At 41.5% G+C, this 26,709-nt stretch overlaps 1 protein-coding gene across 20 annotated transcripts in view; it reads right to left on the reverse strand.

Moving 5' to 3' along the window:
• Positions 1–1,011: 1,011 nt before the first annotated feature.
• The window catches only part of TCF4 (transcription factor 4), a 344,386-nt gene continuing 318,688 nt past the window's right edge, over positions 1,012–26,709 (reverse strand). For 11 of the 20 annotated variants that reach the window (XM_033164649.1, XM_033164651.1, XM_033164647.1 and 8 more), the window contains 4 exons: positions 16,886–17,021; positions 13,513–13,675; positions 9,915–10,144; positions 8,676–8,812 (listed from right to left, as the gene is read on the reverse strand). In XM_033164649.1, the coding sequence (XP_033020540.1) occupies positions 8,676–8,812; positions 9,915–10,144; positions 13,513–13,675; positions 16,886–17,021 (666 nt within the window). Of the gene's footprint in view, positions 1,348–6,516; positions 7,245–8,664; positions 8,813–9,914; positions 10,145–13,512; positions 13,676–16,885; positions 17,022–26,709 lie in introns of those variants that run through there. The other 9 variants (XM_033164656.1, XM_033164646.1, XM_033164659.1 and 6 more) reach the window with 4 other exon arrangements.

Here is a 26,709-nt window from a genome sequence, read left to right on the forward strand (position 1 = left end):
CAGTGGCCAATCTGGTCCAGCACCCTGTTCTCACAATGTCCAACCAGATGTCTGTGGGAAGTCCAGAATCAGGACCTGAATGCAACAGCACTCTCCCTTCTTGAGGTTTCCAGCAACTGGCATTCAGAAGCATGACCATCTCAGACAGTGGAGGTGGAACATAGGCATCAGTGTTAGCAGCAACTTAATATTATTTGCATAGGACCAGATTTCCACTTTCCCCAAGAAGGATCCGTCTGACAAAACACATCTCCTAATCGTGTACCGTATGTAAAATGGGCTTCTGAATTTTGTTTTAACAGTCCTTTTTGTGATACTAAGAGATTGAGAAAACCTTCTGGACTGATAAAATGCAACAGGGCCAACCAGAATTTATTACTTTCTTTCCCACCCATTAACAAGATGTTAAATACAACGTTAGCATTTATAATTTACAACTTCAACACACGTTTCATTGGGCGGGGGGGAAGGTAAAAATAAAGGTGACCATCCCTTTTGGCTTTTTAGTACAGCTCAAACTGCAGTTGGAGGGAAGAAATGCTTCTGCCTGGAGACATGGAAATAATCTCATCAATACATGAAAGCTACATGAAGATCTGGATCAACAGAGGCGCTATGTCCATTGATTTTTCTTCCAGTCCTTAGCTTTGAATTGGATAGATGGTACCTTCCGCCCCTCCCGAGGGCTAGTTCACTACATAGTTCAGTTCATATTTTTTTTGCATACATGTCAGCACCTTCTTGACATTTCCCCCATTGTCCAAAGGTGCATTATATCCTCTGATTATGTACATAACAGTTTTTTTTCAAGTGAAATACAGGTGCTATATTTACAGAGTAGCTATATACCGATGATCATGAAAGCGATTTTACATTTTATATAGCACCTCCCATTCCAAAAGATATGAAAGAACTTTACAAAGGAGTTAAAACTTACAAACATCTTTCTCCACCAATTGGGATTCAAGCCAACCGTGAGCCAGTTCTCTCCCCCCCCTTTTTTTTTTTAAAAAAACAACTATATTACAATGCATAGCCGTATTACAGAAAGGTTTAGGCCAAGACGGGAAGTACATGTGCTTCTGCTAAGAGTTATGTCCAGAAAGCAGATTCTTTTATCAGCTACCCAAGTCAGCACATGAAGAGCATGGAGGCCTCTAGAAGAACTCTTTGTGTTCTGAGAAGAAACTCAGATGACCAGAGCTTCAGTTTTACACATCATCTGGAATGTGGCAGTTCCGAACACACCAAGGGAACCTTTAAACCCCAATTGCATTTTGAGGGTTGTGTCTGGGATGAAAACGCCACCTAACCAGGTCAGCCAAAAGCAGCGCTTCCTTGTGACACCTACAGAAATGGGACAATGCAAAATGGAAATGAAACAAAAGTGTCAGAAGCAGTTTATAAAAATGGCACATTTATTGCTACAGAACGGTCATGTACATGACGGCATCGGATAACTACAGATGGGAAACAGGTAAATGGCCTACAGCAAGCTGTGTTTGTTTGCTTTTTTTCTCTCTCTTCTCGAAGGAACTCCAGCACACAACCTGTTTGGACACTTCTACAAATCAGAAAGTACACCAAAAACATGGGGGGGGGGGAATTGAGGCACTCAGCCACACGTTGAAAACAAAGTGTAACTGTATTAACTTTTTTTTTTACTTTTTTTGTCCCTTTTGTAATTTTCACATCCCCCCCCCCATTTCCTTTTTGAACTGTTGCAGCTACTACAGGTTCGGTCGCAAAAATAAATCCACCCCCCCCGTGCGACCTACAACTAAAAAAAGAAAAAAAAGAAGCTACCATACAATTTCATCTTAGTAACACATGGTAAAATAACATCTTTTAAATAGTAAAATAAAGTAACAAACTTTTACTCAGAATGATTCAAAAAATCTATAAAGAAGAAATATTCAGAATCTGACGATTCCCCCCCCCCCGCCCCTTGCAATATTCATGGTATAAAAGGATTGCTCCTGTGAAAAATAAGCCAAATATATTTTTTATTTTTTAAATTTAGGGTTTTTCTTTTATCCTACTAGGGTGTACTACAGTTCTATTTTATAGCAAAAAGGTCACTAGACAAACGAAGCTTTGTAACAAAAAGCCAGGCACTGATACATGGTAAATCTCTGCTTTTTTTTCTTCTTCTTCTCTTATCTTCACTTAGTTGCATCACAAGTAACAAGAATGAAAAAGGCCACAGGTCATATATTTTCACCATTACATAAGTCTATAATACTTGAAATGAGTATGCTCAAACCAGCACTGCACAAAGGTGAGTCAATTTCAAGTCCCAAGAGAAAGAATATGTTGTTTTGGGAGATAAAAAACAAAGAGAAAGAGAAAGAAAACAAAACAAGCTGAAAAGGTCTTGGTGCCCCATTGTGCTGGAATTTATCTTATTCCATCTTTAAGATCCCTCCGCCCTACCCCACTTCAAGTGAGTCAGTGGGCCAAGTTTAATTTATTTGTGCTTTTTCTTCTCCCCTGATGAATTCTCTTCATTCCTGGCAATGTACTGTATTGTTCGCTCTCCCCCTCCCCCGCCACAGATTGAAGCGTGCCTATCAGAATAGAAAGATGAAATTTGCAAATTCCACCCCGTTCCACCCACGCACCCCCTCCCCACCTCCCACCCACCCTCCAAAGGAAATTAACAAACGAAACAAATCGGAAGACTGCATCGGTACAAGTTGCATCACTGGTTGAACTGACAAGTTGTATGTATACACATTAGTGTTCCTTGCAGCTACACGAAAGACAAATGTGAAAAGGAGAAAGGAAAAAGAAGTTCTAGATGAACAGATTTCCCTAACCAGCATATTCATAAATTACTTGAATGTGGAGGTGGATCACCCACTAAAATATCTGATGGGCTTTTGAGTACTGTTTGTTACCGTACAACACATGGCCCTCCTTGAGTGTTAAAAGCCAAGCCACCACCAGATCAACTATCAAGTGACGACTTCCTCCTCTGAGGACACCTGTTTGAAAAGACAGGAGCAGGGGGAAGGCCTCAGCGGTTTGTGGTGTCTTGTCTCTTACAGCCAGACTCTAAATTAATGCATGCACGCAGGAAAATAAATAAATAAGAAAACCCAAATGGGGGGGTTTGGGTATGTGACACAAAGGACAGCGTGGCTGAATAATTTTCAAGTTTAAATTCCATTATGGAACAGGAAACCATCTCAAAAGCCATATGGATAGGATTACCATTTGATAGATCACTAACATTTCTCCAGGTTCTATGTAGATCACTAACAGTTTAGAAGCATGCTCTGTGCATAAGTGCACATTGAAAGAAAGGTGATTTTTTAAAAAATAAAAAACTTGTCACTCAGGTTGTGATAAAGTGATCTTGACTCTGCATGTTTAAGGTGTGACATAACTGCTAGGTGATATTATTACCGGTATTATTATTATTATTATTAATCATGGTTATTTACTGGTATTGTTTGGAAGGCTTAATTAAATGGAGAAAAAGTTTTTGCGTGTTGAGACCCCGTGTCTGCCCCCTCGAGGATGAACTAAAACACAGGGACACAGGATGTAAGGTTAATGTTATTGGGCAAAATTTGGCCACAACTTTATTGGTTACAGAATGTGAGTGGTAATTGGCTTAGGCATTGGATAGACCTGACTATATCTTTTTTTGTTTTGTTTACACTCCTTGGTAGCAAATTCCACTGCCGAACAGCTCTCACTGTCAGGAAGTTCTTCCTAATGTTTAGGTGGAATCTTCTTTCTTGTAGTTTGAATCCATTGCTCCATGTCCGCTTCTCTGGAGCAGCAGAAAACAACCTTTCTCCCTCCTCTATATGACATCATTTTATATATCTGACTCCTACCCGCAGAGCAGGGAGTCCAGTAAGGGTAAACCACTGGTAGGGGGAGCTCCGTCGATTCAGACCAACTCGAGCTCCCCCTGGGTTCCCAAGGGGTCGCGGCATGGCCCTAGCCCCACCCCGGGCTTCGGACAAGATCCACACCCCCGGATTCCTTTAACGGAATACCCTTAACCTTGGAGGGGCAGGCGATGGCCAGGCCTCCCCTCCCCCATCATAAGGTCACCCAATGCCTAACTGCAACACCTTACAAAGTTGTGACAGTTGCTAAGTGGTAGGCGAAAACCACATGGCCAAGCCAATCTGCCAAGTGGAAAATTTCCTACCAGGCCCATGACAAGGGCAGGCGACCAACCGAAGTCCAGAGCAAGGCCATTGAAGGAAATGTGCAAGTAGGGAGGGAGACTGAGGAAGCGAGCCGAAAGGAAGCCCTCCGGCTCGCGCCTCTCTTTTAAAGGTGGGTCCCGGCCACGCCCCCCCAGCCGTCCGATTGGCCGGCTGATTGCTGACATGGCCAGGACTGCTCCAGGCGGCAAGGGACAAAGTCCCCCGCCCACCCGGAAGTGAGAGGGCAGCCACGTGGTCCACCACAACTCCTCCCCACAGGTAAGTGGAGCAGATTTATATTCATTCTCCCATCCTGCCCCTTGATAGCCTCATTTCAGACTGTAGTTATCTTTTAATTTAGGTTGGCAACACTCAGTGGTCTCATAGATTGAATGGGATGGTTAAAATCTTGATGCTATTGAAGTAAGTAAATGCAAAAACTGTCAATGGAGATGGTTTATTATAAAATTTTCCCCTCAAACTGTTCATTTTCATATAAAAAAAACTTTTAGTGCCAAGCAATTTTAATATTCTTTAAAAGAATCCTTCAGTCTGTCCAGAATGCTAGTATTTAGGATTAGGATTACCCATTCACCTGCATAAATGCTATTAAAAGTATGGCATTTGTACTGAAACGTTCTGAGCTAAACTAATATGGTCTTTGCTCTGTTAAGATGGTTTCAATCCACCTCCACATTTGAGAAACTTACTGACAAATAAAAGCATTTAAAGTTTTACTGCTACTGAACATATTTACAATTTTCAACACACACACACGCACACACACACAGCTAATCAAAATGTTTATGGATATGTAGAAGGTGGTTCACATGGTAAACTATCATATTTGTTCTTTATGTTTTTCAGAAACATAAAATTCAGATTCTCATATCTCACTACTCCATGAGATTTTGTTTCAACCACAGTTTTTTTAAAAAAAACACAAAAACTGATACAATGTATTAAAACACATAATAACAAGAGTCTACATGTAAAAATATAACTTTTACATACACAATTTCAAAAGAATGATACGTTTGCCATTTTGTTGCATAAAATTTACAAATGTATTTCCCCCCCCCCCATTACTATGTAACTGGCAAAACAGGAGAACAGATGGAACGTCTAGACCGTTTTCAATGGACTTATGGCGTTTACTCAGTGCTGATAGGTGGAAAATCTACTTGAACAGGGAGATTTCATTTAAAAAATACATGCCAAGTTTGTGTGGTTATTAAAAAAATCCCCCCCAAAACAGAAGATGGAACAGGAGACAAAAGGATGCTGACGAAGACAATTTGGGGGCAGTATTTGTTAATTGTTCTCTACTGTATACCAAAGTCAATCTTTAGAAGACTTGCTATGGATACTAGTTTCTGCTGTGCCCAAAGCTAGTTGTTGGATCAGTTGCTGTGCCATAGGTTTGATCTATGCTACAATTATATATATATTTATTTATATGTTAAGTAAAAACTTGGTTCATACTGGCCAGAGAAATACTGCTCTACTTCCCCCTCCTCAACAAAGTGCAACTTGATGCTTTAGAACGGGTAAGGCTTGTTCTAAATGCTGCATTACAACTGGATATTGGCATTATTTTCATAAATGAAGGAGGAGGCAGCAAATGGTCTACCTTTCATTAATCCACTTCTTTTCCTTTTTTAAAAAAAAAATGCTGTGTTCCCCCCTTAACAAAAAATCTTTCATACAACTAGCAAGCCCCCCCCTTTGTAATCCCCTCCCCACACCCAAATCTGACCATGTATTCTGAAACACCTTGCTGCAAAATTGTGTTCAGGCTACACACATTATGTTAACACTTCTACTGGTTCGTTAAAATCACAGCCACCTTTGATTTATGTTATGTTTTCGATGATATAAACATTGGAAGGCACAGTGGTAACATTGTAGCATTCTAACCTTGTACCTCTGAAAATTCCAGAAATAGTGTCTAATGAGAGAGAGAGAGAGAGAGGGAGAGGGAGAGGGAGAGAGAGAGCGCAACATCTACAATTTGGACAAAAAAACGAACACAAAATCAGCCCACAACTGTTTGGACCAAGCCTCCGCAAATGCTGACTTGCCAAGTCCCGCATTCTCCCCAAAAGACTGAAGGAACAACTCTCTACTTATTTTATGAATGATAAGTAACACCAGGGCCAGCGTTTTGTCCTGAACTGCCCCCTCCAGCAACAGAGTTGGCGCTACAGGCTACAACAAAAGGGGGGGGAAACCCAAAGAAGGGGAGTGGGAGAGAAATAAGACCAAAAATAAAAATAAAAAAAATCAAAAATCATTATTTACAGTAAAATCTTTTTTTAAAAAAGTTAATCAGTACTTTTTTTTACAGGAGCAAAAAAGTTTGAAACAAATGAACAAAAGCTTACCATATTCACTAATTTTAATATATATTTATATATATATTTATATATATATATGTGTGTGTGTGTGTGTGTGTGTCATAGGTCTATAAGATCCATCTGTTCCTCCTACCCTAAGGAATGGCTAATGTCATCACTTCAGTTTTCATTAGGTCGTTTGCTGGTTTTGTAAATATGTGGGTAGCAAAAGCTTCCCTTTTTAATATCCAGTAAGTATAAACACTAGCTGACTAGTACACCAATGAAAACGTTCATTTTTTTTCTTCAGAAGTACACTTTTCATTATTGCAAGTTTACAATTTTTAAATTAAATATTTTTTTCAGACTTACAAATTAATTATATTTTTTTTTCCAAAAGAAGTTTAGGCACAAATGCATTGTCCCACAGTGTGGAGAAGATTGCCAATTCAGTCTCTTGGCTGTGCATTTACAGCTCCTAACATACTGCTTGAAACATTCTGAATGATATGTTGAAAAAAGACGTCCCTCAAGTTGCACTTTTCTTTTTGTGTTTGTTTCGAAATCGGGAATGCTGAAATCTCTTGCGTCTGTGATTCGTAACTACTCAGACTTGTCTTATTATATTACAAAAAAGGGGGTTAAGTGTTTATGTGGGTTTAAGATAATACAGCTGTTAAGGAAGTGGTCTCTGGTTTACGTAAAGAAAATGTGGCAACTTGGACCTGCAAAAGAAGTGAAAAATATTTAGGTCAATTCTTGCTCTTATTTTTAATTTTCCACACAATATACATATTTTTTTACTGCATTTTAACATGCTTTACAAGCCATTTCTCAATAATCCTTACTATATTATTGGGATGTAGGTTTTTTAATTACCATTTTAGAGATGTGGAAAAATGGTGCACTCAAATGATGGTGGCCTGGCTCTCTGAGATCCAAGAAAAATCTGCCCCCATCCCATTAACTCCGAGGCAAGAAAAGGGGGCCAGCTTTGGAGGCAGAGCAGCACAGCTGAGAGAGCACCTCCTTTCCTGGTGGCTCTGCTTTCACCCTTTAGCTTGGCACCTGCCTGTACATCCAGCATAAAAGCCTGGGGTTGACTGGTTGATGACCTTGGGTAGAATTTTCTTTACCCTGCTGGCTTAAGTTGGTCATGTAACTGCTTTTCTACCTAACACACATTCTCCTGGTGCCAAGGCTGCCTATAGGGCAGATGCCAGTACAGGACAAGTCGACAGGTGCAGTGCTGGTTTAAGGGCCGTTAAACAAAAATTAACCACCTGGCGCCATCTTTTAAGAAGAAGGGAGACTTCCTCAGACCTGCCCTCTTAAAGGAGGCAAGGCTAGAGGGGACAGGGAGCAAGAACAGGCCCTCCAGTTTGGGTTTGCCTGGCTCACCCACATAAAGCTGCAGAAGGTGTGCGGGTTGCTGCCACCAGGCCACAGTAATGTGAGGCCCATGGCAGGCCATGAGTAGATTAAAGACTAACCAACAATCCTGAGCCGGGTGAGCTTACCTAGAAATGATGATGCATAAGGAGGAAAGCCCCTTTAACTCTGTCAGATAAGATACCAGCTTACTTATTTATGCTACTCTTATTTGCCCGTTGCATATTGCTAGAAGCTGCCACCTGTCAAAATCTCCAAATACGCATCTTGCGTTTTTATTCTAGGTGCAATGGCGCAGCTCAGGTGGCATTAAATACCTACCGAGTTGCGGAGAGGGAGAGAGATTTAGTGTGTGTGAAGAACTAAAAAAGTGGTTCAAGTAATAAAACTGACAGGTGTGCTGTATGGAAACATTTTAATCAATAAAATCCAAAATGGGAAATATATATATATTACAGGGCTAATAGCAGGAACCACGTGAATGTTTGGGAACATGGATGCCTATGCTTGGATGTGTTTCTAACTTTGGATGGAAGCCGCCCAAGGCCATCGCCTGCCTGCAACCAGGAGGTCATTGTGCAGGGCAGGTGCAACTACTGATAAGGCCCTTCTTTACAGTACAGGCAGATGTACATTGTGGGATGGCCAGCAGGGGCTCCCCAGCAGATTGCAGTCACCTGTCTGGAAGAAGGTAAGCCTTTCAGCTATCCTGGTACTGAACTAGTTGAAGGTAGGCTGCAATAAACAAACTTGCCTTTTTTGTTTTTTACATCTGTCCCATATGATTAGATGTGTCTCCCATTCCAGGGTGGGGTCCTGCCAAAGAAAGGGGAGGGGGGTCCGAAGATACTTTCTCTTCTTCCCTTCTTTTCAGACATGCTGCTTTAGGATTCAGATTCCTTTCTGCAGAACCAAAGCAAACGGGCATTAAGCATGTTAGCATTTGAACACGGTACCATCTTACTTCACAATCCCACAGCAACACCTTCCCCTCCTTTTCACTCTCAGTGTCTCATGAATCTCCATTAGAATAACAAAGGGCAAGCATTTCTATAGCTCTGAATTTTGTATCTGTGGCTATTTTATATTTAAAGCCTGCCTTTCCCTGCTCTGTCCGAAATCCTTGATAATCTGAGCATGTAAGCATCTAGGACAAAGAATTATCTGCACATTCAGTACCAGATCCCTGAGGACACAGGTGTGGCACCTCCAGCCCCACAGCAGAAGTGAACCCCAAGAAGGGGCCACAATTTAGCCCGCAAAGCCATTCCTCACAAACCAAACCTGCCTGCCCCACATCTGACATCAAGTGTGATGTCAGGTATGGGGAAAGTAACTGTGTGTCTACAAAGGAAAAACCAGGAGCTTAAAGTGAGGTCTGGATTGTTCCTATGATGGAGCAAGGAGTGCTCCCATTGCCCATCAGCTGATAGTAAAATGCCTTGTTCCAATAGCTCTCAGTACATTTCCAAGCACAATTCAAAGTGTTGGTGCTGACCTTTAAAGCCCTAAATGGCCTCGGCCCAGGATACTTGAAGAAGCATCTCCACCCCCCATCGTTCTGCCCGGACACTGAGGTCCAGCCCCGAGGGCCTTCTGGTGGTTCCCTCACTGCGAGAAGTGATGTTACAGGGAACCAGGCAGAGGGCCTTCTTGGTGGTGGTGCCCACCCTAGGAATGCACTCCCCATTAGTTGTCAAGGAAATAAACAAGTATCTGACTTTTGGAAGTTTTTAATGTTTGAGGTTTTACTGTGTTTGAAATATTCTGTTGGGAGCCACCCAGAATGGCTGGGGCAACACAGTCAGATGGGCAGCATATAAATAAGAATATTATTATTATTATTATTATTATTATTATTATTATTATTATTATTATTATAGCATGAAGCGGATTGCATTGAAACTGCTGCTAAAACAGAGGGACAAAGCTGCTTTTTAGTAGTGCCTTCAATTAAAACTTTGACAATTAAAACAGGGACATGTTGGACAGGCATCTAACTGACCTCTGACTTGCTGCTCTAAGCTGAGGATGACAGCTACAGCTTGATGCAGGATCAGAAGTTTGGTCTGGGGCTTGTCGCTCTTCAGGTGAAGCTGCACCATCCGGCCCAGCTCCTTGAAAGCCTCGTTGATGTCTCGGACGCGGAGGCGCTCACGGGCATTGTTAGCCATTCTCCTCTCTTTCTCACGCTCCGCCTTTTGCTCCGGTGTAAGATCTTCATCATCGTTATTGCTGGGAGGCAAACAGAACACAGTATTTTCTAATGGTGTAGAAAATGCAGGTGTTCTACAAGAGTTCACACTATGCTCATGTCACAGAATTATCTTTGCTAGAAGGGGATGCAGGAATGCAGCAGTTTTGGGGCACATTGTTTAGCCTGTAAAATTGCTACTTCACCTGTGATGGTAATGCAGAAGGCTAAAAGCGACACGACAGGTTAATGCTTTAATAGTACACTGGTTTGGTTTTTACACTCTGCACAGCATAGAGATTTTGGAAACATTAAGAGGATTAAAAATACTTTTAAATAAAGCTAAATAAATATATCACACTTGTTGTTTAAACTCCAGAGTCCACACATACAAATACTTCTTTTTAAGATCTGGGAATCAAGTTTCTTGGATTGCATGCAATTCACTGAGAGTTTCTCTTGCACAAGCCAAAAGCCCCACTGCAATGAAATTAATTTCCGTGGGTTGCACCCAAAGCAGCACTGAGTGAATGTTCCATCAGTGCAAGGATTTGTGCTTGTGCAAAATCCCCCAAACCTGTTCTTGGGATTCCCCCACAGCAGGGGACGGGAGTCCATTGTGGAAGCAGAAATCCTTGCACTGACAAAACACAGTAGCTGAATATTGGCCAAAGTGGCTTGTCCAGGACAAATTCCCATGCTCAGTGAGGGCAAAAAGATAAGAAACATACACCTGCATTTTTTTTTAAAAAAAACCTGCATTGTGGCATCAGCTACATTCAAGAAAACAATATGTAGATTATGCTGTGTTAAACCAAAATTAAGATGACCCTTTGTCCTTTGTTATAGTTTATGGTTTCAGCTGGGCTTTCTGTGCTCAACACATTTTGGTCCTTTAAGGCTTATTTTCTGTGTAGGTTGATTATGGGTTATTGCTGAAAGGTTGATCTAGTCTGCAGCTGACCTGTGTTGCCTACAATGGAAAAAGTCAGGAACCTGTCTTGACATCCCTTAAAGAAATGCTTTTGTGATTTAAATAAGGTGCCACTCTGAGGAAGACAGATGCCGAGTTAACTCTGTACTTGGCTAGGACAGCTGCATTATGGAGTTTCATTCTATAATATATACTGAGGAATATAAATTGCAGCAGCAGCAGCAGCAGCAGCAGCATTTGTTGTCAAAATGGTGGTGGTGATAACTGAACGGTTCTCCCCTTCTTCCTCTGTCACATTTCTCATTTTGGTGGCAATCAAAAATGGCACTCACAGGGGAGACAATTTCATATATGGGGGTGAATTTTCTGCTCTGCACAATATATGCCGCATGAGCATACTGCAATTATGTTGCTTTATTAAGAGAGTGCAGCTGTATATTTCTCCAGGAGGATTATTAAAATAGTTTTAAGGGTGGTCTATGAGGGTAAAAAAAAAAAAAGTGATTTTCAAAAGCCCTGGAAGCGGGGCATTTTCTTCCACAATGCTGTTTCTGATCCTCACCCCTGGAGCAACTGACCTGTGTGGAGAGTTGTTCAGCTACATAAGCACCGAACCACACACACACACCATGGTGGGCATGGGCAGAGTGTGTGAGGGGCCTTGGCAGATTGGCTATGGAGCAAGGGCCTTAGGTTGCCTATTGACCTGGGACTCTGCAGCCATCATCTAAGACCCTTCTTGGTGTCTCCTCCGTGAGAAGTCTGGAGGGTGGCAACACGAGAATGGGCCTTTTCTGCAGCGTCTGTGGAATTCCCTCTCCAGGGAGGTTTGTCTGGTGCCTTCATTATTTATCTTTAGGTGACAGGAAAAAAAACGTTCCTTTTCAACCAGGCCTTGAGCTGGTTGACACTCTATGGCCTTTTAAATGTGTTTGTTGGAGAGGGGTTTTAACTATTTATTTTGTGCTTCTTATCCTGTGTTTTTATCTTGTGAACTGCCCTGAGATCTTTGGATGAAGGGAGTGTATAAATTTAATAAATCAAAAAAGTTGCTTCTCTAGGAGATTAGCTGGTTCTCCTGGTTATACATATATGTATATGTTCTCCACAACCCTAAGCAGAATAGCCTGAGGTTGTAAAATCCTTCTAGTGTCTCTGGTTGTATGTGAGCTACGTCATTCCTTGCACATAAGCACACCATGCCAAAGCCAGTTGAGTTTTCCTTATGGGTTGCCATGTTGATCTGATGATGACTCAGGTGTTCACGTTGCTGAAGGCAGTGAGCAGGCTGAAGGGAGCCTGTCAAGACTATTTCACTAGCAAGCAAGTTACATCACACCTGTATCATTGACTCTGACTGGCCAGGCAATTCTTCCAGTCACTGGCCCACTGAAGGAATGGAAGGGGCAGAGAAGTCATGGGAAATGCTGAAGCAGCATAGAGTCTGCTGGCTAAATGTGGGTATGCATCTAATCCATATGCTCTTTGCTTCCAGGCTTTATTTTTATGAAATACCACATCCTACGTCCTGTCCAGTGACAATGACTGATGGCTTCTCTACCTTGATCTAATTCTTTCTCGTCTGCCAGCAGTCCAGATTTCCTATCAGCTGTAACTCTCCTTTACACTGGGCGTAAGTCTTTGTTTTGTTTTTAAAACTATAAGTTTCTACATTCTATTTATTTTTGACTCCAAACTCCATATTCTCCCACATTTGCAAGGGCAGAAGACAAGGGCCGACCAGCTTGCTCATCTGCTTCTTGATTATGTCAGTGACAAAGTCTCGATGATAAAACCGGAGGAAAGGTTTTCACTAATGCTCTGCAACGATTTCTTGTGTGGAACATGAAGAACAGATTGAAGGCCGGTGGCAATCCACACGAAATCATGCAAGTTAGGGGCCACTGATGCTTTGTGAGCGAGAAATGCTGGTTTGTGTAAGGACCAGGCCATTCTTGGGATCAAGATGTGATGAAACCACTCAGCGCCTTGCAAAAAGCTCAACAAAGGGTCTCAGATGGTACAAACAGGCTTAGCTTTGTTTATCCCAATGAAGCTACTACATTGATATTTATCCATTCATAGTTACGCACATAAAAAGGCAGAAGAAAAACAAGTATTCCGCTGGGTATAAAATGTTATGCAAATGGCATCTGTTTTAAGACATATTCGTTTTGAAGCAAGTTATCTCTGAATTTGATTACTTACAATAGCACACACACACACACATCTCTCTCTCTCTCTCTAAACGTAAATTTTGTTTCTTTTGTCCAATTCCATGGCCTAGACGAAACTTCCGGCCCTTCCAGTGTACACGCATCCGAACAGATACTCCAAGTACTACCAAAAAGGGCCATCGGCTTCCTGTTACCTTTTGTCTGACAGGAAGAAACTCCAGAGTTTCTCCTTGTCCTGTTCACTTCATCAAAATCCAATAAAGGAATTAAATGAAGCGACACTATTATATACTGTTACCTAGATCTTGACCTAGTAATTGATTTGATATCCTTCTTGTCGTCGTCTAACTTCTTGTCCTCAGAAGATTTTGCGTCCTGAAGGTTTTCGTCTCCCTCGTCATCAGATTTGATTTCGGAGCTCCCTGAAGATACGCTTTGTCCTTGAAGGCCAGTTGGCATGCCTAGGTGGGACAAACAAGCAGATACATTCCCTGGTAATATAACTTAAGCAAAGGTATTAAGGAATTTGTATGTATGTTCCTCAGAAGTGCAGCTATTGCTGTACTGTCTTTCCTTAACTGCAGAATTTCTTTTCACAAAAGGGGATTTTAAGGAAATAGTGGTTAAAATTGGTTTCCCAGCTATGATTTTGTGGCTCTGGTCTATTTTGATCTGCTTTGGAAGCATTAACAATTTCAATGCCTACAGATCGCCAGATTTAACTGCTTTAGAAAGTATAATTGTGATCAAGCACACACATATCTACAAGCAAGGGCAAGCAAAGAGACTAGGTGACGAGACAAGAAGAAGATCTTCCAACAGCATTTTCTGAAGGAAAATAAATTTAGGACTAATTTCTCTGAAGAGGTATTCTTAATTTATCTGGCTGTAAGCAGTCTTTCTCTACTGCACAGAAGTAAGCTTGTGGGGGGAGGCCAGGGGTTGGGGGGGAGGTGGATGGAGAAAGGCCAGCTATTGACAAGACCAGATAACACCAGGAATAGATTAACAGGAAAAAAATTGTTGATAAGAAAGACTATTCCTTAATACACAAGGTACTCACTAAGCAAGTCACCAAGTACAATTCCCTGCAATGCAGGAAACTTTTGCCGAATGTGGAGCTCAAACCCACAACCCTGAGATTAAGAGTTTCATTGAATATCTTCTGGATTTATGGTATCCCACTCCGAGAAAGAAACAGAGACTCTCTTTTGGTCCCAACCTCCTATTCATGTACCATAAATTCTGCCAATGCCATCTTATTTGGGTCTATATAAGTCATGATGCTGTCCTTCATTTCATTGGCTATGGACCCCAAACGGGTGTCTAACAAATCTTTTAATTTATTGCGGAGCCTCTTAATATTTTATTATATTTTATATATTACCCCATAGTATCTACATTTTGAAATTCCTTTTCTACCAGTGGCTATGAATAATGCTCAGCTTAACTTTAAGATAGCAGAGCCTGATGTTCAAGTGATTTCACTCAATAATTTGCGGGGGGTGGGGGACCTCAGGGTCTCACATTTCCTTGAAAAACAACAACCCTAAGTTTGCCTCTGTAAATAAAGTTTCTCTTTCTCCATCTTCTCCCCTGCCCAAGTGTATGGTGTGGTAGATGCAGCTCTCCTTTGCAGTCCCCACCACTGGGTGAATTAGCCCAGCAAAAGGGATAACAAGAGTGGACCAGAAAGGAGACTGTTTCTATTTGGCCTGCTTCAGGTGAATAGGAGCCCAAACATGGGATATAATCACTTTCAGTTTACCAGCGATGAAGCTGAGCACGACATAATGGCCAGTGTGGTGTAGTGGTTAAGAATGGTAGACTCGTAATCTGGGGTACTGGGTTTGTGTCTCTGCTCCTCCACATGGAGCTGCTGGGTGACCTTGGGCTAGTCACACTTCTCTGAAGTCTCTCAGCCCCACTCACTTCACAGAGTGTTTGTTTTGGGGGAGGAATAGAAAGGAGAATGTTAGCCGCTTTGAGACTCCTTCGGGTAGTGATAAAGTGGGATATCAAATCCAAACTCTTCTTCTTCTTCTTTGCCTGCCCATCAATCACTGGCCCTGCTGACCCTTACCTCTGCTACAAACCTATACTGAGCTCACTAAGGTCTCATCCAAATACAACATCTGATGATTCTGAGGATAAACATGTGCTGTTATAATGTTCAGGTATAATGGATTCTCCTTAAAACACTATATAAATTTATACCGTATTCTGACCCCTGGGCTTTAAATCAGTTATATGAACATTTGCTGTTTTGCATAAACAGGAAGGAGGAGGCTCCACTGGAGACTGGATACATATTACAGTCCACCCGCCCCCGAGACATGACAGTATTATGGAAACATTGTAACTCATGATGTATACAATAATTTTTTATTTTTATTTTATTAATCCCAAATTCATTGCAGGCTTGTGTTTCAGAAACATGCAAACCCAACCAAATCTATGTGTACATAACGAGCAGTGATGGTTCATTGTGTTTAATAATTGTTGTTGTTGGCTGCTGTCTGTCTCAAGAGACAATGGAGTGTGCCTCCAGGGGTGAAGTCAACCCGCTGTGTTAGCAGCACCGAAGTGACATCTTGGGGATCAAGCCTGGGCAGTGTGTATGGAAGTCCTGGGCTGCCCAGAGGACAAGAATCTGCTCTTGGCTTCGCTGATGTGGTCAGAAGGGAAGCAGAGCTGCATTGAGTAAGAATCTGCCTTATACCAAGGTCCTTCTAGCTCACGCTGTCTGCTACAGCTCTTTAGAGTTTCAGACAAAGGCCTTATCCAGCCCTATCCAGAGATGGACCTGGTACTTCCTCATGCAAAGCTATGTGCTCAACAACAGAGCTACAGTTTTTCTTGTTGATTGTCTGGATACAGCCTTGGCTCCAGTCAACTTCCATAATGCTGCTGCACAGGTATTTAACAATGTCACAGGATCCCACCCCCCACTCCCAAAGCACAGTAAGCACCTGGACCATGAAGACAATTTACTTGAAAGCTTACAGATGCGGTAATACTTTAGGGCTCTCTGCACCACAGAACTACCAATTCTCCCCAGTAAACAGGCCTCCTCATTAGTGTGTTCATGTAACTATATATCCTGTCTGCAAACAAACCCAAACTGTTTGTTTTATTATATTTGCCTCATGCAGAAGCCCCTAGGCCAGGGACAGCCAATGTGGTGTTGCCTTCCAGATGTTGTGGACTACAACTCCCATGACGCAGGGAATTCTCGTCCACAAGGCTAGCACACTGCCTACCTTTATTCTGTGCAAAGCAGAGAAAACCAGATTTTAAAATTTGACAGCCAAATACAACTATTAATAGAAAAGAAAAGCAACTTCAGCCCTGGCACAATTACACAGAAACAAACGAACAAACAAGCAACTCCAATCCATGCAGTAATTTAGTTAGCTGTTGCATCCAGCTAGTATTATGTTGCTATCATTGGACTTGTATGTTTGAACTAATGACGAAGTCCAACAAATTGTTGCATCAACTTTAAAGGACATTGTTCGTCCAGTAGCAATGACAGTGCAACATCAAGGTCTACAGATACTGCAGAAAACCACACTGCAGGACTGCATACAAGTCTGCTAACACAACAGCGAAGGATTCAGTTATGGGACAAAAATGCATCACTCAGAGTCCGGTGCTCTGTTACTCACCTCTGTATGGATCTTGAGGCTGGTTTAAGTCAGGAGATGTAGCAGACTGTACTGGCAGCTGTGGGACTGGGACCTGATTTGGCACGAGTGGATGGCTGCCGCGGAGGCCAACAGCATCCTCACGATGAGCCCCGACCTGTAACAGAAGAGTGGTGGGGAGGCATTAATAGGAACCTGTTTGGGTGAAACAAAAGAGAGAAGCAACAACTCCTAAAGACTGTATGGGGAGAGGCTGGAAAGAGACATGGGCATTTAAGAATAATGCCAAGGTTCCCCATAGCGTTTCACTAGAGGGCGCCTGGGTACTGCTATAGGTACATACTCTGTATGTATATGCAAAAACACTTAACGCTCAGTAAGATGCTGTGCAGCACATTTAGTGACAAATATGGCAGAGGAGCTCAGGCAGGTAAAACATCAAATTGCCTCTCCCAGGGTGCTGCAGCGGAGAGCACTGATTCGTACCCATCTGTCTTCTATCATGTCCGCCAACAGATCTGACAATTATCTTAATGCCCATATGCTTAATTGTGGGCTTCTCAATTCCCTCATTGCTATCAGAAATCCTGCAGGAATTTCAATTTGGCATCAGACTTTCATTTTAGGGGGATAAGATTCTCGGGCCTGCCATTCCCCCCTCCCTTTCCTCCCCCCTCCCCAATTTCGTAATGCCAGCTAAGCCTCTGACAGTGGGAGCCACTGAAGTTATCTGACATTTCCCCCCACCCCCACCAGTTTGGAGCAAACACACATATCTATCTATATATGTATAAAACACCTGGCTTTCTAAAAACTAGAAGCCCAGGCCCCACTCTAAATTAATCTCCACTGTTATGTCATTAACCACAGAATTTCAGCTCCAAAAGGGGCAGTTATCTTTGCCAACGCAATGACTCTGGATAATATATCAATAAAGGTTTTATTAACCACACCAGTAATGCCATCATTGTAGGCATGATGGTGTCAGCATAATGGCGCTATTGGCATTAATGGATGGAGCCAGAATAATGGAGACAAAATTTCCACACACCGCACTGTTGTTCTGTGCACCTGTGAGTTGAATCTGTTTTGGGTTTAAGTAAAGAAAAAGATACACAACACAGCCTTGCTATTCTAAGTGTGCAAGGAAACATACGAAATGGTTTCCTAATCAGATTGACTAGAAGTCTTATTTATGTACCACGTCTGCTGCTGCTCTTGCTGTCCACAACAATGTACCTGAAACTATTAAGGTCCTATACAAATATAAGAGAACACCTATCTCACCTATCTCACCGTTACTCTTTATTACGGTCCTGGAGGTGCTTTTGAACATGATTAGAGTGGATAAACAAATAAAAGGAATAAGGGTGGGAGAGAAAGAATACAAACTTCTTGAATACAAACTTCGAGCCTTTGCAGACGACGTGGTGTTATCCCTACAGGAACCTGATAAAAGTCTCCCTAAAGCGTTAGAGACTATTGAAAGGTTTGGGAAAGTAGCAGGATTCAAACTGAATAAGGCCAAGACAAAAGTATTGGCAAAAAATATGTCACAACTGCAGACAGAGAAACTGCAAGAATTAACTGGACTGAACTTTGTCAAGAAGGTGAAATATCTGGGGGTGAATCTGACTCCTAAGAATATAAACCTATTCAAGGATAATTATGAGAAAATATGGAAAGAGATTAAAAGGGACTTAGAGATTTGGACTAGATTAAAGCTCTCCCTGATGGGAAGAATTGCAGCCATCAAAATGAATGTATTGCCAAAGATGTTATTTTTATTCCAAGTACTACCTATAATTGATAGAACTGATGTCTTTAAAAAATGGCAAAAGGACCTATCGAAGTTTATCTGGCAGGGGAAGAAACCCAGAATAAAATATAAAATTTTAACAGACTCTAAAGAGAGAGGAGGATTTTCCCTGCCAGATTTGAGACTCTATTTTGAGGCGGCTGCCTTTTGCTGGTTGAAGGACTGGTTCAGACTAGACAACACAGATGTGTTGGACCTGGAAGGACATGACAATGTGTTTGGCTGGCATGCATACCTTTGGTATGATAAAGTAAAAGTACATAGAGCTTTCAAAAATCATATAATTAGAAATGCCCTATATCAGGTTTGGATTAGGAATAAAGACTTGTTAGAGAAAAAAACTCCCAGGTGGATATCTCCAGTGGAGGCTAAGGCCTATAAAAGACCAAATATGTCTGCGAACTGGTTAAAATATGCAGATATACTGCAACAGGAAGGTCAAACCTTCAAGCTGAAAAGCTATGAATCAGTGAAAGATGGTGTCTCGGACTGGTTGCAGTATCATCAGATAAATGAAGTTTTCAAGCTAGATAAAAAAGTTGGCTTTCAGATAGAAAAATCAAAATTGGAAACAGAATTAATAGAACCGAACTCAAAAAACCTTTCCAGAATGTATAATTTGTTGTTAGAGTGGCATACTAAAGATGAAATGGTGAAATCAGTGATGATTGACTGGGCTAAAGATGTGGGTCATAACATAATGATGGAGGATTGGGAAAAGTTATGGAGGGAAGGTATCAAGTTTACCGCATCTAATGTGCTAAGAGAGAATATAATGAAAATGATATATAGGTGGTATTTGACACCAGTTAAACTGGCAAAGATGTATCATAGATCAAGTAATAAATGTTGGAAGTGTAATAAAGTGGAAGGTACCTTCTATCACATGTGGTGGACGTGCCCAAAGGTTAAGGACTTCTGGGAGAAAATCTATAATGAGCTTAAAAGAGTGTTGAAATACACCTTTTCTAAGAAACCAGAGGCCTTCCTATTGGGCATAACCAACCATGAGATATCCAGGAAAGACAGAGTGTTCTTTATGTATGCCACAACAGCCGCTAGAATTTTGATTGCTAAAAACTGGAAAGGTGAAGAGCTCCCAACGATAGAAGAGTGGCAGATGAAGTTAATTGACTTTTTGGAACTCGCAGAACTGACCGCGAAACTTCATGACCAGAGGGAGGAGAAGGTGGAAGAAGATTGGAAGAAGTTTAAAGACTACTTGAAACATCGTGAAAAATTGACTTTTTGAAGTGAAATCAGAGATAGATATAGGCGACAGCAATTTAATGTGAGAATAAAATAGAAAATGAGAAAGTAAGATAAGACTTTTCTTTGCATTTAAAGTAATGGAAGTTTAGAATATATAATAAAGTTTATAAAGTTAAGATAAGATGTTAAGATAAGTTGTTATAATGTATAATGAATATGAATAGTTAAGGTGAATGATTAATAAATAGTTACAAAATTACTAACGTAAATTAGAATTGAACGCTGGAGAGAGGACGGGGGAAGTCCCCCCTAAAGAAGATGTAGAACAAGATTAAGATATAAAATAATTGTTGTTGTTTTTCTTTTTTTCCTTTTTCTTTTTCTTGCTTTTTTCTTTGTTTCTTCTATTTGTATTTTATATGTTGTATTGGATTGTTATAAGATGTAATCAATGATTTTTGTTTTTTGTTTTTTATTACTTTATAAAATTGAATAAATGCTTTATAAAAAAAAAACAAATATAAGAGAACAAGACAAGGATCTGCCTTCAGGCCTTCAGCCGGTATAGACCTATTAGGGAGGAAAGGGAATGAAGGGAAAACAGAAAAACAGGGCGAAGAGATGCCTGCTAAGGAGTTGCTTGATGTCAGATGTCGGGACATTCCAGGGGGAAGAGGGAGCAAGGGGAAAGGAACATAGGTGGAAATAACATAAGCAGAGCCTGCTGGATCAGGCCAATTGCCCATCTAGTCCAGCATTCTGCTCACACTGTGGCCAACCAGATTCACATGCAAAACCCGCAAGCAGGAACTAAGCCAGGCTTCCTCAAACTCGGCCCTCCAGATGTTTGGAGACTACAATTCCCATCATCCCTGACCACTGGTCCTGCTACTGAGGGATCATGGGAGTTGTAGGCCAAAAACATCTGGAGGACTGAGTTTGAATAAGCACCAGAGCGCTCTCCCCTCCAGTGGTTTCCAGCAACTAGTATTCCAAAAGCATTACTGCCTCTGACTGTGGAGGCAGAGCAGAGAAAGCAAAACCGGTAGCTTTAAGTATATCTAAGGGATTGGGGGAATTGGGAGAAAGGTCTGGGAATAGCACATAGAGAAAGAAGACAAAGGGGGTATTAAAAAATCCCTCTGAGGGTAGCAGGAATGCAACTGCTGCTTGTCCACCTGATACATTTGAAATCTGCAGTTCCTGGGGACATGGCATCCACTGGCTGCACCATTGTGGGAAGGCTGAGGGCCAGAGGAACAGGGCCACGGAATCCTTTAAAGGAATGCCCATAGCACCGTGAAGATGAGATAATGAAGATTATATATTCCTGTGCAGCTGTTCTTCCTCCATGCAATTACCATTGTGCAACTGGGAGAGTAGGGGTGAGTCCACTGTCCCCTCCCCTTCCATACATCCCCACTCCAGCAGCCTCCCTCCACATGTTTGGGGCTCCACATCTGCAATGTGGAAACTTTTCTACATGAGTAGGCTCCTGGCCTGACGAGGGTACTAAACCAAGTGGGGAGGTTAATTGGCTGTAGCAGACTCTCTGTTGCAGATGTCCAGCCCCCAATATGTGGGGCACCGCAGAGATGGCGAAGGGAACCTGTGGAAGTGAGTAAGGTCACAGGGTTCACCCCTCAAGTGATGATAAGTGTGTGAGGTTGGAGAACGACTGAACAGGTCGCCTTGCAAGATCAGGAATCTCAAAAGGTGGTAACAGCACAAAAAGAAGCTATGACATGTTGAAATTAAGTGAGAAGGAAATAGTCTTAAATTTATTATGATACCTTTGAAATCCAAAGCATACATAGAATGGTTTACACCTTGAAATGCAATTGCTTTTATTCCAGACATTCCTTTCCAGTCAGGCATGGTTTCATCTTACTGTATCGGAACCCTGTGGGTCCACACAATATGGTATTTTGATTCTCTAATGGTATCATTCACTGATCAGAATTTGCAGAGATTAAGAAAACCAAGGAATGTTTCTAATCAGGCCTATGAGACAATATAGCCTAATTGTTACCAGGAAGGCAAGACTGAAAGATAGATTAAAAAGAATTCTGCCAAGGCCAAGAAGAAAAAGAAAAAGCATGGTATACTAGACATAACGCTGCTAATCCACAGTGACTATAAATGACAATTCTCCGTTGATTGCATTTTAAAATTATTAATTTCAAGGTAATGGCCCTCTTATCTGGAGGAGGACTTCCACAAACAGGAGTTATATGCAATAATCCCCAACTGGATCCAAGAGTCAAGTCCTAAAAAGAAACTCTAGAATGTTGAAAGGCAAGTACTGTATAAAAAAAAGCAAGAAGGCACCGTAGAGCCTAGAATGGAGTCCAAAGTTGAGACTCTACAATTGTTACAAGATGGCAATGAAGAAGCAGAAGCTGCTGGGCCAAATCCTGCCCTTAAAGAGTGTTGCCTGGCCCCTTAGTTGCCAACCTAGAGGAAATGTCTCTGACACAACACAACTTGCTAACACACCTCTTTAGGGAATGGGGGCTGAAGGAATAACAACTCTCTTAATTCCTTAGACTGGCCCTTCAGAAATATCGATTGCTGACTAGGGTTTTAAAGAGGCTTTGAAATAAATGAAAAAGTGAAGGATTTTTAGCAAATCTCAAAGATTTAACGGAGTCCTATTGCCTTGGGATTGGTATGAGAAATGACAATTGTAGCCAACTACTGTTTTTTCCGTGAACAAATGTAGTTCAGGCACTGAAAGCAATTATCTGTTTTCATTCTTGGGTGGAGTTAATGTAAGAGTTATAATGATTTCATCTGGATCTATCATGTAAGGTGGGGGGCAGACATTACCATGACAATGGAGCAGATCTTTCCTGGCCAGTGTAAAGAGTTTAATATATTTTGAAAGATCTCCATCAAATTAAAAATCCCTACTAACCAATATCCAAAATTTGGGCATAAACAACTGAGAATGTCACTTCTGGATGCTGAACTCTACAATTCTATGATGCTATGATTTCCAGCTGTCATGTACAAGAAGAATTTACACTGGATTTCCACCAAAGAAAAGTTCGGGTTTTTTCATATATGTTTTTAAACACAGAGACAAATGGACTGTAGCTTCTGAGTAAATGAGAAAGGGAGACCTCTTGCACTTTAAGAGTTACCAAATTGATTGTGGGAAGAAGCAGCATGGAGAGCTGGCAAGTTTGTATGAAGAAACAGCTGTATAATGTTAGGCTAAAATGAATAAGCACATTTTAAGAGATGCAGTATTGGGACAAATCCATGCTCCACTGATATCCAAGACCATGGATGAATACTGAGCACAGGTAAGCATTTGCTCTGGCCAGAATTTGGTATGTCTGACTTCTACAGAATCCTAAGACTATAGAACCCTTAGCCAAATAATGTTCAAAAGGACAAAGGCGTGTGTGTGTGTGTGTGTGTGTGTGTGAGAGAGAGAGAGAGAGAGAGAGAGAGAGAGAGAGAGAGACAGCGCGCGCGCAGGGGCTTCTGAATATCCAGGTTGAGCAAGCTGTCTGTTGATTACTGTCTATTGCAGCTGGAATGCAGTGCCACCCCAAACAATGCTTTAACAGGAGCAAAAATCAAATTTCTCTGTGTGGCACAGGATAGAAAAGAGAGACAATGGACTGAAAAGCTTTTTTTTTAAAAAAAAAAAAATCAAACATTCCTCATCCTCTGCACACACACACACACACACACAATCTCAATCATTTGTCCTGTGATTATTATGAACAAATGAGGTAGAAAGGGGAAAGTATTTTTTAGTACAACAATGGAGAAAGATAGGACACTCACTGAGACATTTTCAAGTGGCATTTCCCTCCCCTGAACCACATGGTGAGAATATGTAGCCAAGAAGCCACAGAATGAGAGAGGAAGACCTTATTCAGCTACTGGTTCAAAGCGCAAATGTGAATATTGTGTGAAGCACTGATTGCTCCGTTTCTATGCAATTTGAGTGCGGTCCAGAAGGTCGGCCTGGGCATTGTCAAGCTGCTTGTAGCAGACCTTGAGGGCTTCCAGACATTAAGAGCCCAATTTATTCCTGGTGAAATTCCAGTGATGGCAACAGAATTATGGCAAGGCCAGCTGGTGTAAAAGGATTCATTCAATCCCACTCTGGTTTCGTAACTCTTCTTCGTCTATGTGCAAATATAGCAAGCTGCTTCACGCAAAGTCAGACCAGTGGTCCATCCATACTAGAATTAGCTACTCAGACTAGCAGCAGCTTTCCAGGCTCTCGGGCAAAGGTCCTTCTTCCATGCCCTCCTACCCAAGAACATTTTGCTGCTGATGATGCTGGGACTTCCTGCATGTCAACTGTCTGCTCTATGACTGAGCACTTCTCTGATTATGATTCTATGGTTCTTCCTCTTTCTTCTACCTCATTCTCAGATAAACATGTCCTTACAGGGATCAGAAGTATCCTAAGACATCCTTCTGACTTATTTGCAATGTCCGAGCTAGAATCAAAACTATGGAATCAGCTCCCTTCTGAATTAATGCAAGGACCAACGGTAATGTGGCTTGCTAAAAACATCTTTGATTTTCTCAACAGTACCAGTTGGCTGTGCTTCTTAATTTTAAGAGCACATTCATAGGATGACACTGAAGTCTTCTCAGTAAGGTTCATAGAACCACTGTTTTGTATATTCTTTGTGTTTTCTGGCCTGATCTTTGGAGCAAAACCCTGCATTAGAAATAGGTTCAGTTTCAGTAACCTACCAATGAACCAAAGGAGCCATTCTGTTCTTGTTGTTTTCTCATTTTCAGCTTTTTAATGACACTGTACACATATGGAGAGTTCTAGTGAGGAAGGGCAGCACACTTTGATGCTCTCTAATGGTTCCTTATTTCTGGCCTCCATCTAGGTTGCCATGCCCTGAACAGGAAACAATGCCTCTCCCTTTAAACAAGGAATGGGCAACCTGTTGACCTCCAGATGTTGCTGGCACTCACATAATCATCCCTGACCATTGGATTGGCTATTCTGACTGAGACTGATGGGAACTGGAGCACAGCAACATCTGGAGAACCACTGATTCCCCACCCCTGAAAGCTCTGGGTGAGGCAGCAGCCACAGTGCTTCCTACCCAGATTCTCCACCAGTTCTATTGCCTAGCCTGCAACTGCTATGGACAGTGGGCTAGAGGACGAGGTGACGAGTGAAAGGACAGGTGCAGGCTTGGAGTGCGAGGTAAAACAACTGGAGCTTTGCCCAGAGGCTTGGTATATTCAATGTAACTACTCCAGGCAAGAATCTGACAGCCCTGCAACCTCAACCTGCCCTCTTTTCTTCCACTATCTCCAAAGCATTTCCTTTGTTTTATGGTAACCTGAATGCTAGATCCAGAGCAAAATAAACTAAAATTGACAAGGTGTAAATAATTTAATCTGACGGCAGAACTGCTGCGAAATCAAGAGAAACATACGCACGCTTAACTTCTATTGCCATCATTGGGATCCGAGCGGCAAGATTTCAATTTGGGCAGGAAAAATTTCACTAGATTGTGGTTTCTTGGCACACCCACTGGCTACCTCCCTGAATGTGGATTTTCTACTTGCCTAGAGTACACATGGCTCTAGTACACGGCTACATCTGTACAAGCAGGCACAAAAACCTCATTCACATTAAACTGTTAAGTATACATATTTGATAGATGAGATCATCCCCTCCTACCCACCCCACCCAGTAAACACGGAAAAGAAAAGTTGATGTATTCTCACTGTAATCAGACACCCATCGACACAGAAAACTGTTTTGGTGTCTTTGAATCGTAATCTCCCCGTGAAATATCAATTATACCTGACAGGCTCAGAGTGTTAAATTCCAGTTTCAATTACCCTGCCAGTATCTGTCATATCAAAGGAAGGCAAAATGTATTTGCTCTAACGTGGAAAAAAACCACACCATTTAGCCCTAAAAGCGCATCTTTAAAAGTGGTAAGAAACACTCATCCAAATGTTAACTTTTATTGCACACAGATGGGCACTCTGAAGTTTGTGAATTGTGGGCAGCAGATAAAAGCTGCAAAAAATTAAAACAATGGAGGAAGGTTTCTTATGAAGTTATGAGAAGTATACCCTGCTGGTGCTTACAGTTAACTCTTTTCATACTGAGGGGCAGAACTTCAAAAGTTTTCTTACTTTTGAGGTATAATTACTTTAAAGAAAATTGAAACCAGTTCTCAAAAGAAAGCAAATGGGAGAAATTGGTGTATCTTCACAGCTTTGGAATTCTCAACGACAAACATCAGGCAAAAAAAAAAAAGGGTGTGTGTGTGTGTGCACATTGCACCTTTTAAAAAAACATACTGTCTTAATACTGCAATCCTAACCAGAAGCAAGTGCTATTGAACTGAATGGGGTTTACTCTCAGGTAAGGATGAGCATATCTGTAAATTTCAGTTTCTCTCAATGGCTCATATATTTACCAATTTTAATTCAGTCCTCCACATCAGTTCATGGCTGTTGTTTTCAACATCTACAATGTCCTCATGAAAATTCATGAATTTCTCCTAATACTCATGTTTTCGCAAAGCAATTTCCCCTAAAACAGTGGTATTTTGTATGTTATTTTCACTAGCATGTACACTTCATCAGCCACTGCCCTAGCTTACTTGGCTGGAGAACTTCACTGCAAAATTCAGAAAACTGAGAATTTTGAAAGATTGGTGTGTTTGGTTCTTGTACTGTTTCAGGAAGTGAGAATTAAGTAGGATTGCCTATAAAATCCAAACAGAAATGAATTTCTCACATATCCCTACACCCAGGAAAATTGCAGCCTAAATCTCATCAGATC

Source organism: Lacerta agilis, chromosome 11 (assembly GCF_009819535.1).
Source record: "Lacerta agilis isolate rLacAgi1 chromosome 11, rLacAgi1.pri, whole genome shotgun sequence".
Lineage (NCBI taxonomy): Eukaryota > Metazoa > Chordata > Lepidosauria > Squamata > Lacertidae > Lacerta > Lacerta agilis.